At 36.4% G+C, this 19,843-nt stretch overlaps 1 protein-coding gene across 1 annotated transcript in view; it reads right to left on the reverse strand.

Annotated features, from left to right (window-relative positions):
• LOC105464939 (leucine rich pentatricopeptide repeat containing) overlaps window positions 1-19,843 on the reverse strand; it is a 117,043-nt gene that overhangs the window by 90,868 nt on the left and 6,332 nt on the right. Inside the window, exons 2-11 of the mRNA XM_011713089.2 lie at window positions 12,304-12,500; window positions 9,923-10,045; window positions 7,261-7,382; window positions 7,097-7,155; window positions 6,239-6,325; window positions 5,182-5,308; window positions 4,389-4,533; window positions 3,925-4,070; window positions 3,568-3,673; window positions 3,073-3,180 (exon numbers count right to left, since the gene is read on the reverse strand). Coding sequence (XP_011711391.2) covers window positions 3,073-3,180; window positions 3,568-3,673; window positions 3,925-4,070; window positions 4,389-4,533; window positions 5,182-5,308; window positions 6,239-6,325; window positions 7,097-7,155; window positions 7,261-7,382; window positions 9,923-10,045; window positions 12,304-12,500 — 1,220 coding nt within the window. The remainder of the gene's footprint in view (window positions 1-3,072; window positions 3,181-3,567; window positions 3,674-3,924; window positions 4,071-4,388; window positions 4,534-5,181; window positions 5,309-6,238; window positions 6,326-7,096; window positions 7,156-7,260; window positions 7,383-9,922; window positions 10,046-12,303; window positions 12,501-19,843) is intronic.

Consider the following 19,843-nt stretch of genomic DNA (forward strand, 5'->3'; position numbering starts at 1 on the left):
CCTCTGTGAACTTAGAAAATCTAAACTAAGACTAAATAATCTAATAAAAATATTTAAATACAGTCAGAAGAAAGTTTATCAATCTAGAGGAAAGTCTCCATTTAAAAAGTTCTGTGAGAATTATAACAGCTCACAAACTATCAGGAATGATACATGATTTGACTGAGTAACTTTCACCGACTGTGACTGTTTCACTCTACAGGATTTTACACTATACCCAAGGCATTCACTTTATTAGGAGGCAATTGCTTCCTCTTTGAAAAGTAAGTTCCGCCAAGAGTGGTGGCTCACGCCTATAATCCCAGCATTTTGGGAGGCCAAGGCGGGTGGATCACATGAGGTCAGGAGTTGGGGACCAGCCTGGCCAACATGGTGAAACGGCATCTCTACCAAAAACACAAAAAATTAGCTGGGTGCGGTGGCGCATGCCTGCAATCCCAGCTACTCGGGAGGCTGAGGCAGGAGAATCGCTTGAACCTGGGAGGCGGAGGCTGCAGTGAGCCAAGGTAGTGCCACTGTACTCCAGCCTGGGCAACAAGAGTGAAACTCTGTCTCAAAAATAAGTTCCTTCTATTCAGCCACTTCACTCAACTGGCATTTGGGCTTTCTGATCAGCCCTTCTTTATGTATTTTACTCCTTTCACATTCTTATTTTTATGTTTTCTAAATACACCCAGGGATATAGATCCAAATTCATTCTAGGTTATTTCCTGAAAGTCAGGCCAACTGGCTAGAGATGCATTATTCTAAGTGATAACTTTTCACTTGTGCCACAGAGATAAATGCTAGTAAGCCAGGAGGAAGTAATTATAAATATCTTTCTTGGAGGTTGGTGATGGCTAAATCTGCAGCCAGAAAAATTTCAACAGAAACTTGATTATACAGGGCACATGCCCTCAGGACCTCCTGAGGCTGTGTCACAGGAAAAAAAAAAAAAAAGAAAGGAAGAAAGAAAAAAAATATATATATATATTTTTTTAAAAAAAGAAACTTGATTATCCTATTGTTGAAAACTCTTGGTTCCACTTTATCTGATGCCCAAATATCTTTCTTTGATTTTCTGAAGAGTTTTATTTATTCCTTAGGAAACATGGCACAGCCTCCATCACTGCAGTCACTTTCTTCTTTGATTTCTACCATTTTATATATGATCTTCACTGGACAAAGAACAAGTTCATTGCACTAATAAGAATGTTACTTTCTTACCTTACACTAAAGAAACTATAAAGAATACATACAGCCATTTCCCTGTTACATAAAAGTAGACTGCAGAATATATACTTTACTATCTTTCAGGACCTTCTACAAAGGAGAATATATTGTTACATACTGTTTTTAAAAATTATAAAACTGACAACCTCTTGCACTCTCAGAACACATAGAATATAAAAGCATAAACTTTTATATTTTTTCAGACAAAACCTTTATCAATTAAAAAATTCACTATCTCTTTTAGCAACATTCTTTGTGTAAAAACTGGCAACTAATTTTTAAACAGTAGCTAAGAATTTTTAGAAAATAAACAGTATAAAACTTACAAAAATTGAATATGGAAGGGTTATAGTATAAAAAAGGATATTTTAAAAGAAGGACAGAAATCCTCTGTTCTAATCCCAGCCTAAAGACAGCTAGATGTGGAAGCTAAGGTCCGTCACTGAATGTCTATGTGGCCCTCAGTTCCTTCCTTCATGTAATGTGAGCTTTCAATATGGCACACCTTTAAAATCTAAATTCTGAGATTCTAAGAAAAGACAGATTTGAGATAAAGCCCATTTTCTACTATTTCAACTGCTACAACCATAGAAAGAAACTACCTAGCTCTTTTATGTTTACTAAGTAGTAAAAATGTAGTAACCAATTCAACTGTGACATGGTTGCAAAAGGAGATTAACCTGATGAACAAACATTTCAACTGGTACCAAAAGAATTTTCATACTTGTGTAAAGGTGGACAATACCAACATGCCCAAAGAGTTTGATGGAATGATGTAAACTTTCTGTGGTTCCAAAACACCGGGTGATAGGTTACCTTTTGGAGCTTTCAGACTGGAGGATATACAAAGAGTTAATCAAACTAGCATATTGTTTTCACAGAAATTTTTCTAAAAAGGATTTAGAGACTTTTATAGCCAGAAACAATTAGGGAATACTTGTTTCACTATTTCCTTTAAACCAGAAGACGGCTGTATATTTAAAATAAAATTGCAATATGAAAGTCTGCTAAAAGCACTTTTTTTGTTGTTTGTGCATTTTGTTTGTCACCCAATGTCACACTAACAATTCTGCATCTCATTCCAAAGCACATTATACTTAGAGATAAAATGAAAAAGACCATTTTTTGTTTCCCCAAGGGGAAAGTACTTCTGTTAAAAGCATCTTTTTATGAGACTATTCTTTCTGAATTACCAATAATGCAAACCAAAGAATTAGATACTGTACTCTGAAATTTAATATTTGTTCAATTCTTATTCATATCCTATAGTCATCCCATGTGTACAAGGGAAAAGTATGATAAATGCTTAAACGTACTTAAGAACCTGAAAGATTGAACATTTTTGTCCTTCAATCAGCAGGCTGTCAGGTCATGAGTACTCATTTTACAATAAAAGTTTTCCTGCCTTTCCTATTATTCTAACTAAGCTCAGTTAAAAAGAAATAGATTGGCCCACAAAGAAAATGGCCACACTTTTTGTTTTCATGAACCTGATTGTATATACAACTTTATCTTTATTAAAGGTAGACAATCCGATTTCAAACATTATATATAAAATCAAGAACTAAAGAGTTTTTTTAAGAACTTGAAAATAATGAACTGCTTAGAACTACATTCGTAAGTTTGAATATCAGGATCAGAGATGAAATAAGAAATGAAATTAACGAAATTCGGATGAAAGAAATCCATCATGTTTTGTTTTTTTAAATGCTTACACATAATACTTCATGGCGACTTAAAACAATTCCGTTTTCTCATAATACTCAGGAATAAGTATGCTTTTCCAAAGAATCCAATTAGATGTGCGTGCAAACTGTCATACTGGGAACCATTACAAACCAGTAAAAAGCACAATCTAACCTTGAACATTTTTTTCCTTCTGATGTCCAACTAGCAATGGCCAGAAATAGTGAGTTCTGATAGGAAAACCTTCCTCCTTCACAGCCTTCATTAGGGCTTTTGCCAAATCTGAAAGAGATATCATAAAATATCACAAAGCTACCTCAGCAAAACTTCCTTACATTGGCTTTAACTTTAAGAATGTAGGCCGGGCGCGGTGGCTCAAGCCTGTAATCCCAGCACTTTGGGAGGCCGAGGCGGGCGGATCACAAGGTCAGGAGATTGAGACCACAGTGAAACCCCGTCTCTACTAAAAATACAAAAAATTAGCCGGGCGCGGTGGCGGGCGCCTGTAGTCCTAGCTACTCAGGTGGCTGAGGCAGGAGAATGGCGTGAACCCAGGAGGCGGAGCTTGCAGTGAGCCGAGATCGCGCCACTGCACTCCAGCCTGGGCAACAGCGTGAGACTCCGTCTCAAAAAAAAAAAAAAAAAAAAAAAAAAAAAAGAATGTAGTACCAGTTTTTTTGGCAAGTAAAGCACAATGGAGGGTGAACTGCAGAGGAAAGGAGTGCATCTGGATTTCCTTTAACTTCTTACAGTAGTCTGTTAGCTTCTCCACAGGCTGTGGGAAAAAAGTCACCACATTAGCTGGATTGGCAAACATCTTACCGTTTGAACTGCTGCAAATATTCTATCACTTCTTGAGATGAGCAGTTTAAATCCCGCACTTTTTCTACCCAAAAATCTTGCAACACAAGAACAAGGTTGTTATAATGTTCACAACTGGTCTAATCTCATAAATATTCCTATATTTTAAAGAATCTTATTTCACTGCCAATTATATTGTCTACAAAGTAAAAGTGGACAGAGTACCGTATTCATAGTCACACAGTGTCGTAAAAAGAAACTGCCAAAGTCACTTATGCCATCTTCCTTTGATATAGGGCATGCTAGTAAAATTTGCAAAGCTACATCTTCCAATTTTTCAGTGACTAAAAGTAAAATGAGGTTCATTGCATCTGGGAAGAAAACAAAGACATCTTTTGTTAGTAAACTGAACAATGTTTTTACACTGCAACCAATGTTCCGATACTAAAGACAAAATAAGAATTGCAAACATCAAAAGCATATATCTGCCTAAATAACAATAAAACAGTTGCAAATCAAATCATCACCATGTATTCATTAACTCATGTTTTTGGGCTTATTTAACTGACTTTAAGAGTTCTATGTTCAACTCCCACAATGCCCATTGTTAGAAAATGTCCTTTCCATCATATAAGAACAGCAATTCAGATTTTTATAAAAATCATGTAAATAGATTTTTTAAAAACTACCTGGAATATATCTTCTTTCACATGTAACTTTTTCCAAAATTTCTGAGACATACTGAGGATACCCAGCTTTACTGAAGCTAAAAATAATTTGGAATAAATCACGGTCCATAAGGTGAAGCTCGGACTTCTCGACCTTCTCCAGAGTCTATAGAGAGTTCCAGAAATTAGAAGACCAAGTTAGAGTGTTTTTATTTAAGTATTAAAGTTAAATAAATTAAAATATCCAGATTCAAAACAGTAGGGAAAAACACCACCTAAAGCTTTAGGACTTCTTTTAAAACATAAGAAATACTCGGCCAGGTGTGGTGGTTCACGCCTGTAATCCCAGCACTTTGGAAGGCCGAGGAGGGTGGATCACGAAGTCAGGAGATGGAGACCACGGTGAAACCCTGCCTCTACTAAAAATACAAAAAATTGGCCAGGCCTGGTGGCGGGTGCCTGGAGTCCCAGCTACTCGGAGAGGCTGAGGCAGAAGAATGGCGTGAACCTGTGAGGTGGAGCTTGCAGTGAGCCGAGATTGCGCCACTGCACTCCAGCCTGGGCGACAGAGCAAGACTCCATCTCAAAAAAAATAAAAATAAAAATAAATAAAAAGGAAATACTCTACTTCAACAGTAACTGTTATATTATCAGCACCAAGATACTGAACTATAATAATTCTCCATAAATACTACTCTCTGCAAGGAAACATCTTTGAAAACAGGTATAAACTACACTTTGCTGCCTCATATAAAACATAACACAAGTTTTTACAAATGATTTTAAAGTATGTTTATTTAGACATAAGTCATACCTGCTTAACATGGTCAATGTCGCCCTTCTCAGCATATGCATTCAATAATGCGAGGTATGTGTCTGGACCAGGCTCAATTCCAGCCTCTCTCATCACTGTGAGAATGTTTTCTGCATTCTGCATATCACTACAAGTTAATCCAAAAAACAGATTACTTGCCAAATGTAATATAGTTATTCAAACTAAAACATACGCTTATTAAAATCAAAAATGCTAAGTATCATTTGGAATTATGATGTCAGAAAACAAATGTATATTAAACTGGATATATGTTTCTCAAATAAAGATCATAAACATCTGATCCCTCATTAAGAAAAATAATAATTACGCAGACATTAAATAACATATACCCTCTTACATTATACAGGTTATGACTCAGACTTAACTTACAAGGTAACAATAACGTTTAGTAAATTACTCTTCAAAAATAAAAATATTTTCCAGAGCAGTTACTTCAGATCAAGCCCAGTTTCTTTTTTCTTTTCTTTTCTTTTTTTTTGAGATGGAGTCTTGCTCTGTCTCCCAGGCTGGAGTGCAATGGCACGATCTCGGCCCACTGCAATCTCTGCCTCCTGGGTTCAAACAATTCTCCTGCCTAAGAATCCCGAGTAGCTGGGATTACAGGCACCTGCCATCATGCCCAGCTAATTTTTATATTTTTGTAGAGACCAGGTTTCACCATGTTGGCCAGGCTGGTCTTGAACTCCTGACATCAGGTGATCTGCCCACCTCAGCCTCCCCAAAGTGCTGGGATTACAGGTGTGAGCCACCGCGCCCGGCCTATAGCCCAATTTCTAAAAATTCAAATAAAAGATTTGTGGAATAAATGTAAAAGCACGTTATAAAAATATTAGTATGCTCTACCTCATATACTACAGATTTTTTTTGAAGGGGTAGACAAACATATTTTAGGAGTAGACAAACATATTTTAGGAACTGTCTACAATAATTTTATCTAATTTAAACCCCACTTAACAAACAAAAAAGGAGTAAAATGACCACTTTAGCATCTCAGCCATCTATCACTTAAGAATCAAAACCTCAGGTTAAACATTACCCAGCTCTGGCATGCCCTGTCACAAGGGCACTGAATACTGCCTCTGTAACTGGGAGATCCTTAGTTTTCATAAATCCAAGAATCTTGCTGCAAAGGAAAAACGAAGACACTCATTGGAAGTATTTATCAAGAAAACTCTTTACAACATGTATAGAATTAGGTTAGGCCTTGAGTTACTTTTGTTTTTAAAATATAATAGTAACACACACTTGTTTTAGAAACCACCAAAAAAGAACTGATCCCTTTGATCCCCTTTCCACAAAATCCCACTCTTTAAAGTATCAATAGTCTTGAAGTACTCTTGATACAAATACTAGATTTTTAAAAATCTGATTTGTCTTACACTACTAATTACCCTTGTAAAAGCATAGTTTTGTAAGATTCATTTAGATAAAAATGAAATTATGTATTCTAATTTATCCCTTATTTTCCAAACCTTCCATTCATAAGTAGTAATAAATTTTACATAAGCAGAGAAATGGTGCAACTGATTTTCCATTAGTCAGTGGACTAAAGAGACTATTCCCAGTTTTATAAATGAATACAGCTTAAATAGCTAAGAACATTTCCCTTAGGAAATATTTAAAAAAAAAAAAAAAAGCTTTATAGCTCAACAACTTTATACCTCTCTCTAGTAAATCAAATTTTTAATTAAAACAGCAACTTTTACTTATCTTTTCTCTCTTACGCGATAATTTTATATTTTATGTAAGTCAGATTACCAGATTTGCTAGATTAAAACAGTTCTGAAACAATTTCCTTCATTAGGAAGAAGCTTTAAAACAAAGAGTGAACAGACATCTAGAGTTATAAAATGTACAAATTTGTTCACTTAAATATGTTCATACAGATCCATACCTGGCACCTTCAATATCTCCCGTATTACAGTAAGAAGCAATCAATCTCTGGTATGTCACCTGTCAATGAAAATGGGCCAGTTAATTTTACATATACTTTTTTTTCTGAGTAAAGAAAAAAAATGGTGGATGTGAAAATATATATTCACAATAGCAACTACTTACTCGATTTGGTTGAATGTTCGCTTCCTCCATTTTTGCCAGGAAATCAGTTGGTGAGAATTTATATTCATTTTGAAGATAGACTTTAAGTAAAGCATTATAGTGACTCACATCATACACAGCACCTACAAATGAAATTTAAAATCAATGTTTAGAAAAGCATTGAAAATCCTATGCTTTAAAGTGGAACTAAATTTAACAAACAAAAAGAGTAAAACTATCACTTCAGCATTTCACCCATCCATCTTTGCACTCAGACCTATCTACACAGATACTCTGTCACACAGAGCAAACTAAGCATGTAAGACAGTAATTACTGAATTATTGTATAGTCACAAGTAACTGCCTATTCAGATATTAAAAGGCCTCTTACTTAAGAAGTACAAAATTATCTTCCTGTTAGAAAACGCTGACAACACCCCTATATTTAAAAGTGACTGTAAGATTTTTCTATATAAAGCAGTCCTCACATTACAGACACACTGTGATGAATGGATTGTAACTTCAGTTCTTTCACACAGTAGGACTGTGCTGGCAATTCTGCCACTCAAAGCCTTCATTTGAAGGATGCATTCCATTTTCAGCTAATGAACATGATCCATGGTCTGCTCTTGTTAATGATCGGTATTCCAATGCCCTTTGTTTTCTTTGTATCCCTACTATTTAGGGCCACATCAAATAAGGTTACCACACATCCTTACTCTACTCAGTCATGACATCACAGTCCTTATATCAATTTTGTGGTAACATGACTCACTATATTTTCATGAATTTCACATCTTTATTCTCCTGCCTGTGACCATACAGGCCTACGGTCAGTATTTAGGGGTCAGATTATGAGATTTTAGGCAGCAGAGACCTGTTCCATTAAATTAATACACATTTTTATCTTAACAGATACGTTTCTTTCATACTTACTATGTTTCAGGCACTATGCTAAGTGTTCTACATATAGTGGCTCACTTAAACTTCACAACAACTTTGAGACACTACTATCACCCCCATCTTACAGATAGCTTAGATCTGTCAACAGCTCATTCTGTAATTTTGGACAAGTTACTTAAACTAAAAGATCTCTTGTATCTTTATAAATCTGTAAACAAGAGTCAAACTTGTGAAGTACAAGGTTTCTGGCAATATTAATTCACAAGTATGTATCAAATGCCATTATACACAAAGCATCATGCTACTGGCAAAGCAGGAAAATAAAGAAGCTATGGATTTAATCCTCATAAAGCATACACTTATATAGGAGAGACTATTTGTAAATAATTTTAAAATAATAACACATTGTCAATCTTTCTATGGAGGTATCAATATTATTACTGCTGTGTAATGCTTTTTTCTATTTTAGAATGTAACCTTTTCTGCATACATTTCTCCCAGTTCAATGACTTACTGACATATAGAAATTTCTAATTTTTAGAGATTGAATACTTTAGCTTTACTTTTCTGCTCCTTTTATACTTATAAAATCCTTTTCCATTCTGAAATTCAACATTTATTTATATATTTTTTAACTTAAAAAAAATCAACTTATCAAAATGTATTCTAGATGTATTCAAAACTGTGAAGGAAGAATCTGTCTTTATCCTATAGTTTTTTCACATAGGTCCTACACACTTTTTGAAGAACAGTTGTAAATATTTTATTTATTTGTGGCCATACTTTATTGGATTCTTGTATCCATTTTCTTTTATAACTAGAAGAGGTATGGATTCTTAAACATTTAGTAAGTCAGCTAATTACTGTGAGTTGATTTTCTGGGATTTTACAGATTAAACAATCACATCATCTAAAAATGATAATTTCTTGTACTGTTTCACATCTTATTTCATTGCATTATACATGATTGTTGTTGGTTTTAGATTTTTAACACATTAAAGAAGCATCCTTCTATATGTTAAGATTTTTTTAAATCAGGAATGAACATTAAATTTTATTAAACGATCTTTTTTCAAATTATTTTTTGAATATGTACTACACTACATGACTTAAAATTGAAAAGGTATAAAAAGGTAGAGTAAAACCTGTATCCAGTGTTCATCATCCTTCCAGAAATATTTTAATACTGTATACACATGCACATGTATGAACATTTTTCTTCAAAATACTATCATTCTATACATTCTGGTCTACACCTTAATTTTTATTTATACTCTGGAGAACACCCCCATTGGTATATAAAGAGCTTCTTCATTTCTTAAAACAGTTACACAGTAATCTATTTTATGGGTACTCCACAATTTATTTACCTAATCCCCTAGAGAGGAATATTTGAATCGGTTCCAATTTCTTACTACTACAAACAAGCTACAATGAAGAATATCCTTTTGCATCTATGAGTATATCTGTATCTAAATTCAAACAAATGGAACTGCTTGGTAAAATGGTATGTGCATTTATAACTTTGACAGACAAACTGGCTATTTTGTTCTTTTTATTTTTTAACTTACCATACTTGTAACACTTGTTATGAAAAATTATTTATTGTTAATGCCCCTAGATGTCACTATACCTCACCAAATAAATATTACCAAAAAATTATGAATCAAGTAGCCCTTCCATAAAGCTGAATTATACCATTTATGTAAACAAACATTTTTTTGCAAAAAGAAAAAATATCTACACCTTTTATACACATCATATATTTAAACAATCATACCTAATTTCTGAAGTTTGTCCCATATCCTATGAGCAAATTCTGTTCTCTCTTCAAGCTTTAGTTCAGGCAAGAGAGAACCACAGCTACGTAGTAGAAGCAAGGCGTGACTACTACCTGGGCCACCTGTGGAAAAAAGGTTAATGGATAACATTTAACATAGTAGCAATATCATATAGATAAATACCAAAATTTACACAGAAATCTATAAGCATGCAAAAATCTCCTGGCTCAAATTGAGAGTGTCCATAAATTAGAAAAATCCTATCCTAATGTACAATGTTACTAAGTTACAAGTCAAACTTTTAATATTAGTCTGCTTTCTTAAGAAATCTAAGTTATAAAATCTATATAATCTGCAAGACTGTATCAAACACAAAAATACAAAGAATCTAATTTATAGGCAGTGCTTGCTACAATTCAAAGGCTAAACTTCTCAGTATCTTATGAAAATAGTATAAAGGGCCAGGCGCAAATCCCAGCACTTTGGGAGGCTGAGGCGGGCAGATCACCTGAAGTCGGGAGTTTGAGACCAGCCTGATGAACATGGAGAAAACCTGTCTCTACTAGAAACATAAAATTAACTGGGCGAGATGGCACATGCCTGTAATCCTAGCTACTCGGGAGGCTGAGGCAGGAGAACTCTTGAACCCGTGAGGCGGAGGCTGCATTGAGCCATTGCACTCCAGCCTGGGCAATAAGAGCAAGACTCCATTTCAAAAAAGAAAAAAAGAAAGAAAGAAAATACTGTAAAGCAGTGTAATTATCATCCAGGAATAGAAAAGTTAGGTTCATAATCAGCTACAATATAAGCTTCCCTCTCCCTACATCTGTAAGCTTTATCTACATATCTCTGAAAGCTGACTTTAAAACAAAGCAAAAATAAACCACTTAGTGTGATTCCATTTATACAAAATATTTAGAGTAGTGCAAACCTACAGGGACAGAAAATAACTAGTGGTTGCCTAGGGCTGGAAGGGATGAGGAGTTGGGGAATTTCTTTTTGGGGTGATGAAAATGTTCCAAAATTTATTGTAGTGATGGATAAATAAATAAGTTAGAGAGAGAATGTGACACAGGTTCTTTAAATGTACGTAACAATAGTAATAATTGATACTTCTTTGGTATCTCTCATCATCAGATTCTATATCTACGCTTCTAAGTGTGTCTGAAACCCATGAATAGGCTTTAAGAAGCTACTGAATCCTCTTAAACTGCATGCAAAATTATGCATATGTTTGTGTGAGGTTTTGGGGGGTCGGGGACAGGGAGTGAAGGACCTATAGCTTCCATCAGGCATTAGTGACCCAAACAGATTTTTAGTAGCTAATTGAAAATGCAAGGAAAATAATGGAAATCTGTCATATGTGATCATCTTACAGAAACCTGACACTCTACAATGGAAGGTAAGAAAAATTAGTATCTTCCAAGAAACTTACTACTAAAAGTGACTCCATAAACTAGGAAAAGCAAAAAGGCAATTTTTATTTTCTGATTTGGAATAAATATCTAGACCAGGCATGGTGGCCCATGCCTGTAATCCCAGCACTTTGGGAGGCCAAGGCAGGTAGATCACGAGATCAGGAGTGCGAGACCAGCCTGGCCAACATGGTGAAACCCCGTCCCTATTAAAAAATACAAAAATTAGCTGGGCGTAGTGGCATGCGCTGGTAGTCCCAGCTACTTGGGAGGCTGAGGCAGGAGAGTTGCTTGAACCCGGGAGGCAGAAGTTGCAGTGAGCCGAGATTGTACCACTGTACTCCAGAATGGGCGACAGAGCGATACCCCATCTCAAAAAATAAACAAACAAACAAAAATTTTAAAATGTTTTAGTTACTCCAAACTTTGCCCAGATGAGCTGACAAGATAGAAATCACAATCATAACATAAATGACAATCAACAGAATATAACAAAGAAAATTAAAGTATCAAATAAGCTACTCTGTAACGAGCTTACCCTCAAACAAGTATTTATTTAGGTTGATGCAAAAGTAATTGCAGCCATTATGTTTAATGGCAAAAACTACAATTACTTTTGTACAACCTAATATTTAAGAGTTTTTTTGTTTTAAAGACAGATGTCTCTCTCTGTCACCCAGGCTGGAGTGCAGTGGTGTGATCTTAGCTAACTACAACCTCTGCCTTCTGGGTTCAAGTGATTCTCCTGCCTCAGCCTCCCACATAGCTGGGACTACAGGCACACGCCACCATACCTGGCTAATTTTTGTATCTTTAGTAGAGATGGGGTTTTGCCATGTTGACCAGGCGGGTGTCGAACTCTTGGCCTCAAGAGATCTACCTACCTCCCAAAGTGCTGGTATTACAGGCCTGAGCCACTGTGTCCACCCAAAGGTCAACTTTATGAACAGGAAATTTTGACATACCTGAGCGGCAGGTGTCATCAAAGACTTTTTGTAGAAGCATCTTTGGAATGCGGCCAGTTCTTCGAACAGAATTATCTAGTCTCATCAGAGCCCAATCAAAGTGATTGGCAATCCTTCTAGAAGAAAAAGTGGACTCCTCTTGAATATCCTTTTTTTCAGCAGCAATGACATACAGCCTGGCTGGGCTCAGTAGTCCTCTAAAAAATGAAACATAATTAATAATAGTTGCTATCTATTTAGGTCATTTTTTGAACAAAACTTACACAAATTTTTAAATTAGTTATTAAACACCTAAAATCACAGTACAATACCAAAAATAAAGGTATGAACTAATAGGAAAGAAAGTTTTAGCTTTTGCTTTAGATAAAATCATATATACACATACATAAATTATATGCACAGTAAATCTCCTGAATAATTGAGAGCATTTTGGTAATTTTGAACATGGAATCATTTCAAAATCAGATGGAAATACGGTGTGTTTTAAGTGTTTTTTAAATCTCTCTTAACCAAAACAAGGTAATGAAAGACGAAGCAGTTTATGCTGCAAAGCTCTTCTCACCTCTGTAAATAAGACGAAATCTAATATATATCCAAAATTTTTACAACTACCTTTAAGTTTTCTAGGTATAAGCTTACTATGAATTTAAAAGAAGACCAATGTCCAGGTTAAAACAAGGCAGTTTCTTTTTTTTTTTTTTTTTTTTTGAGACGGAGTCTCGCTCTGTCTCCCAGGCTGGAGTTGCAGTGCAGTGGCCGGATCTCAGCTCACTGCAAGCTCCGCCTTCCGGGTTCACGCCATTCTCCTGCCTCAGCCTCCCGAGTAGCTGGGACTACAGGCGCCGCCACCTCGCCCGGCTAGTTTTTTGTATTTTTTAGTAGAGACGGGGTTTCACCATGTTCACCAGGATGGTCTCGATCTCCTGACCTCGTGATCCACCCGTCTCGGCCTCCCAAAGTGCTGGGATTACAGGCTTGAGCCACCGCGCCCGGCCTTTTTTTTTTTAAAGGATAATTTAGGCCCAAATAATTTCTAATCTGTCTAAATAAAGTTGAAACACTTTAGAGTGATAATACTCTTAATTCTTATTTGCTGTGCAACTGTCAAAATGTTAGCTGTATTCTTTCCTAATTACTTAAAACAACTGCCACCAAAAATAAATAAAGTGCTAAACATCGTTAATTTTAAGGAAGCCAGAAGGGAAAGAAAATGATTACAAATTAGGTACGGTCAGAATTGTACATTATGTGTTTATAAAGATCAAGCAATCTTCAAACCATTCACTATTTTAGTAATGGAGTCGAATATGCAAGTCAAATGCTCTCTAACATGAAATCTGAGGGATTCTATGCTGTACCGTTTTTTTTAAATAAACACAATTTTTTACAGAGACTGACTAGGAACAAAAAAACCACAATTTTTTAGAGTATTTTTAGGTTTACAGAAAAATTGTGCATTAAGTAGAGTTCCCATATATTTTCTTCTCTAGGCTATTCTAGGTAAAAATATAAGCTGTACCTGATTTAAAAGTATCAGATAAAAAATAATTCTTACGTGTGAAGGAAAACTTATCAATCTGAGTTGAATTTAAAAATGCTTTCTCTGTATTTAAACATCACTTTTAACAAGTGATTTCTAATTCTCAGTGGTTTACATATTTGTTGCCAATATCTTAGTTACAGCAGCCACTAAATACATTACACACTAAGTATATAATAACTAAGTATAATATAATCACATTTTTCAGACATACACATTTTCATCACAACGGTGACTTTAAAAATAAAACTTACATTTCTGTCCTATGTTATTAATCTGAAAAAAACCAGTCACAAATTGAATATCAAGTATGTGATGTTTTATTAAAGGAAGCTATACTAGAAGTTTCACCTCAAGGTTATATAAAACGAGGCTGTAATTGATACTAAACTAGAAATTCTACCACTGTGATCTGGGAGAAATCATGACTCTAAACATTAGTGATTCCACCATCTAGGTGGAAAATAATGGAAAAAATCAGGATACTGACTAAATAAGACAATGTCTTATTTTTGTAAGACCAATGATCAGCACATTGTAGATGGCTAATAGACTCAAGTTTGTTAAACGAGCTGAATTTTAACCTACAAACCACAGAAGATATACTCTTAAACAAAATATGTATCCCTTACTTCCAAAAGGCATTTATCTGGTTGCTATATCAGTTGTTACTAAACTATCCCCTTCTTAATGTTCGACAAGCACAAAGTGACATTATTTTTCAATTACCCAGGACGTGACAGTTTGGAGGAGTATGCAATAATATTATTCAACAACAAAAGCTGATTAATAGAAATTTCAAAATTGTGACGTCTATTTGCCAAAGTTTTTTACACAACGCGAATCTGATAAACTGTTAAAGAGCAAAAATAAAACTTCCGCTACAGGATATTTTTTAAATTTAAGAGGAGACAAACTCAAATTTCAGGAAGAAAACAGATATTTATAAACCAGCACATTGTTCTGAACATTCTAGGCAAATTTTTCTGATACACATGTCTTTACTGCAGCCGAGACTCCTTCACAGAAGCGTGTTTGGCTTTTTAGTTAAGTAGAAACATGAATCTGTTATAAAATAAACTGGGGTAGAGGAAGGATTACATATTTAACCAAAGAAGTCTTGACTCTTCAGTTATATGGTCCAGAACTGATTTTTAAATGTACTCTAATACATCCTGGAAACAAGAGTTTCACAGCCTGGAGCAATGCGCATGTCGTGACAGACAAGAAAGAACAGAACAAGTCCAGGGGTGAAGGTGGGCCCTGCAAGAAGATCACACCCACCAGGCTTGCACGAGCTGGAGCACAATGCCTCCAAATGCTAAGCACCAAAATTGACATAACCACGTAAGGGGAAATCATTGGATCATCTCATCCAAGTATCATACTGGCTCCTTTCCACTTCTTAAATGTCTCAGGTTCCCTTCACAGACTCCAGCTCCTACCACTAATATTCAAATTACCCATAAATGTTTTCTTGTAAAATCTGCCATTTAAAGTTATTATCTCTCAGCTTTTTTTAAAAAAATTAAGGTGGGTTTTTTTTTTTTTTAGCTCTTTAATAGAAACTATCTTACAGTTGAGTGTCCATTTAAAAAAATATATATATATGTAAAAAAAATAAAACGGACCAGATTATCCTACTAAGCAGGCTTCCGTGGGACCCTCCCCCCTACTTTTAAGCCTGTACCATTTAAAAAAAAACAAAACAAAACACCATTTTTTGATAAGCAGAGACTGACTAGAAAAAACCCAACTTTTTAGAGTGTTTTTAGGTTTACAGAAAAATTGTACAGAAAGAAGAGTTCCCATATACTTTCTTCTCCCTCCTGTTTCCCCTAGTAACATTTTGCTTTAGTGTGGTATACTTGTTACAAATGATGAACCAATATTGATACATTATCCATCAACCAAGGTCCATAATTTACATTAGAGTTCACTGTGTGCATACATGTTTTGACAAACATATGACATGATACCTTCACAGTATCACATGAAATAATTTCACCGCCTTAAAAATGCCCCGTGCTCTCTATTCATTCCTTCCACCCTCTTTCCAAACCCCTGGCAACCACTGATTTTTACCTGTCTCCAGTTTTGCCTTTTCTAGAATGTCATATGGTTGTATCATACAGCATGCTGCCTTTTCAGATTGGCTTCTTTCACCTAGCAACAAACATTTACGGTTCCTCCATGTCTTTTCACAGCATGACAGCGCACTTCTTTTCATTGTTGAATAATGCTCTTTTGTACAGATATACATAATTTGTTTACCCATTTGCCTACTGAAGGACATCCTGGTCGCTTCCAATTTTTTGACAATTATGAATAAAGCTGCTATAAGCATTTGTGTGAAGGTTTTGGTATGGACATAAATTTTGAACTCATTTGGGTAAATACCTCTACATTTAGCTTTGTAAGAAACTACCAAACTATCTTCCAAAATAGCTATACCATTTTGCTTTCCTACTAGCAATAAATGAGAGTTCCTGTTGTCCTACATCCTTGCCAGTATTTGGGGTTTTCGATGTTTTGCTGGATTGTTGCCATTCTGATAGTGGTATCTCATTGTCGTTTTAATTTATATTTCTCTGTGACATAAGCTGTTGAACATCTTTTCATATGCTTATTTGCCATCTATATGTCTTTTCTGGTGAAGTATTTTCTGCCAATTTTTACTTATTTATTTTGAGATGGAGTCTTGCTCTGTCCCCCAGGCTGGAGTGCAGTGGTGCTATCTCAGGTCACTGCAACCTCTGCCTCAGGATTCAATCGATTCTCCTGCCTCAGCCTCCTGAGTAGCTGGGATTACAGGCACACACCACCATGCCCAACTAATTTTTATATTTTTCATAGAGACGGGGTTTTATCATGTTGTCCAGGCTGGTCTCAAACTCCTGGCCTCAAGCAATCTGCCCACCTTGGCCTCCCAAAGTGCTGGGATTACAGGCATGAGCCACCATGCCCAGGCCATACACCTTCTTAAAACTCTTCTCTCCCCTTTTTTTCTTCTTCACTGATAATCAGTTTAGTGTCACTTTAGAGCTATGAAGAGTTTAAAGGGAGATACTGGTAGAAGATAGAAGAGGCATTATTAATAGCTAATGTTTATCATGTGCTTAATTTTTGCTGGGTATGAGAAAATTATAACTTACAAATGAAAAAAATGAAGCAACTTGCCCAAAGTCATCACAGTTAAAACTAATGATAGGGCCAGGGTTAGCACTCAGACGGTCTCATTCTGAAATGAACTCAATGTGGCAAAAGGGCATCAAAGAAACTAATCTGGCTGCAATGGGGTGTTCACACCAGAAAGTGGTAAAAAATTAAACCTAGACAGTGAGTGAGACTAGATAATGGAAAGTCTCCAGTGGCAGATAAATAAGGGATTTGGATTTTATGACATACTTGTAAAGCTTTCATAGAGTTGCTTTCATAGAGTTGCTCTCTCAACTTACTTTGTTGCACTATAATGTGGAAATATGGGGAGCTCAAATTCATCTCTTATGTTTTCACCAATCCCTAATTTAACTATTCCACTTGGGTTTTCTTTAGCCTGTTGATACACTGGATCATGTGAATTGATTTTCAAATGCTGAACCAGCCTTGCACACTTGGAATAAATCCCACTTGATCAAGGTACATAATTCTTTTTATATACTGCTGGAGCCTCCTGAGTGTAAATGTAGCCAAAATTCAAAAAGATAATGCCTCCTTTTAAAAATGGTTGATATTCCCTTCAAATTTCTCCACTGCAACCAACTATTCCACTAATAAATTGTTCCCTCAAACTCAAAATCTTAGACTAATTATTTTATTGGGCAAACTCAGCCTTTACATCCCATCTATTGAGTGCTTAGATGTCTGAGTCTCTTGTTGAACTCATGGATTTCTGCAACAAATCTTTAGTTTCTCAGGCTTCAGCCTCTCTTCATACAACTGCCAGATCAACCATACTCAAAACCATCTTTTTTCAAAAATCCTGTCATTGTTCTTATCACATCAATTCTGCTCTTCCATTTATTAATTCAAAAAATATTTATTGAGCGCTTTCTTTTTATTGAGCGCTCTCTATGTATAAGGCACTCGCTAGAATCTTATCTAGTAACAAATCTAATAAATTAGACTTTTAAAAAATACCAATTGTGGTAAATGCTATTAAGAAACAAGGGGCCAGGCGCAGTAGTTCAAGCCCGTAATCCCAGTACTTTGGGAGGCCGAGGCAGGCATATCACTTGAGGTCTTGAGACCAGACTGGCCAACATGGTGAAACCTCATCTCTACTAAAAATACAAAAATTAGTCTGGCATGGTGGCAGGCGCCTGTAATCCCAGCAACTTGGAAGGCTGAGGTGGGAGAAATGATTGTACCCAGGAGGCAGAGGTTGCAAGTGAGCCAAGATCGTGCCACTGCACTCCAGCCTGGGAGACAGAGAGACACTGTCTCAAAAAAAAAGCTGGGTGCAGAGGCTCACACCTGTAATCCCAGCACTCTGGGAAGCCAAAGCGGGCGGATCACCTGAGGTCAGGAGTTCGACCAGCCTAACCAACATGGAGAAACCCTGTCTCTACTAAAAATACAAACGTAGCCAGGCCTGGTGGCGCATGCCTATAATCCCAGCTACTCGGGAGGCTAAGGCAGGACAATCTCTTGAACCTGGGAGGCAGAGGTTGCAGTGAGCTGAGATCATGCCATTGCACTCCAGCTTGAGAAACAAGAGCAAAACCCCGTCTCAAAAAAAAAAAAAAAAACTCTACTGCTCAATAAATAATAGCTGTCTTATTATACAAGGTGCTCAATAAATGCCTCTGAGTTTTTTTTTTGTTTTTGTTTTTGAGACAGTCTCGCTCTGTTGCCTAAGCTGGAGTGAGTGGTGCAGTTATGATCTCAGCTCACTGCAAGCTCCACCTCCCGGGTTCACGCCATTCTCCTGCCTCGGCCTCCCAAGTAGCTGGAACTACAGGCGCCCGCCACCATGCCCAGCTAATTTTTTAATTTTTTTTAGTAGAAACAGCGTTTCACCGTATTAGCCAGGATGGTCTCAATCTCCTGACCTCGTGATCCGCTCACCTCGGCCTCCCAAAGTGCTGGGATTACAGGCGTGAGCCACCATGCCTGGTCAAATGCCTCTGGGTTTTTAAAATAGCTTTCCTTTTTTTTTTTTTTTTAAATTTTTTTTTTTTCTTTTTTTTTTTGAGACAGGTCTCATTCTGTTGTCCAGGCTGAAGTGCAGTGGTGTACTTATGGCTCACTGCAGCTTTGAACTCCTGGCCTCAAGCAATCCTCCCACCTCAGCCTCAGCTCCCAAATAGCTAGGACTACAAGTGCATGCCACCACAGCTGACTACTTTCTTTTTTTCTAAAGATAGGGGTCTCACTATGTTGCCCCGGCTGGTCTCAAACTCCTGGCTTCAAGTGATCCTCCTGCCTCAGACTCTGAAAATGCGGAAATTACTGGGCCTGGCCTAAAAAATCTTTTATAAAGCTAAGTCCCAAAGAACTTTCTCCGTCTAAGAATTCAATTCTCCAAAAAGTTTTGACAAATTTAGCTACCCCAGTTTTATGCTTCATGGCAAATCATAGAATTTTAGACTAAAAAAGCTACGGGCCACCCTTCTACACTTGATAACCACCTCCTGGCCTGAAATACCAATCCACTCCTTTCCACCTAGCCAGATTTCCCTTCCATCTTCCAGGATCCTCCAGTCAAACGGGATGCTTCCTTTGTCTCACCTATGGAGGAAGTGATGCAAAGTCAGTTAACCAGATTGGGACCAATGATGTGACATGGAGAAAGACACTCTTTTGAAGATCCCTTCCAGACACATTCTGAGATCTTCCATGTTTACTTACCTGTGAAAGTCTTTAAATCCCAAGTTTATAATATATCATGTATTGTCTTTTAAAAAATGTTTTTGTCCATAAGTAATCCCTTCACCACCTAAAACACAAAGGTCTGGACCTCATTCTGCACCCAATGAAAACTACCATGGCACTTAA

Source organism: Macaca nemestrina, chromosome 13, assembly GCF_043159975.1.
Source record: "Macaca nemestrina isolate mMacNem1 chromosome 13, mMacNem.hap1, whole genome shotgun sequence".
NCBI classification, from domain to species: Eukaryota; Metazoa; Chordata; class Mammalia; order Primates; family Cercopithecidae; genus Macaca; species Macaca nemestrina.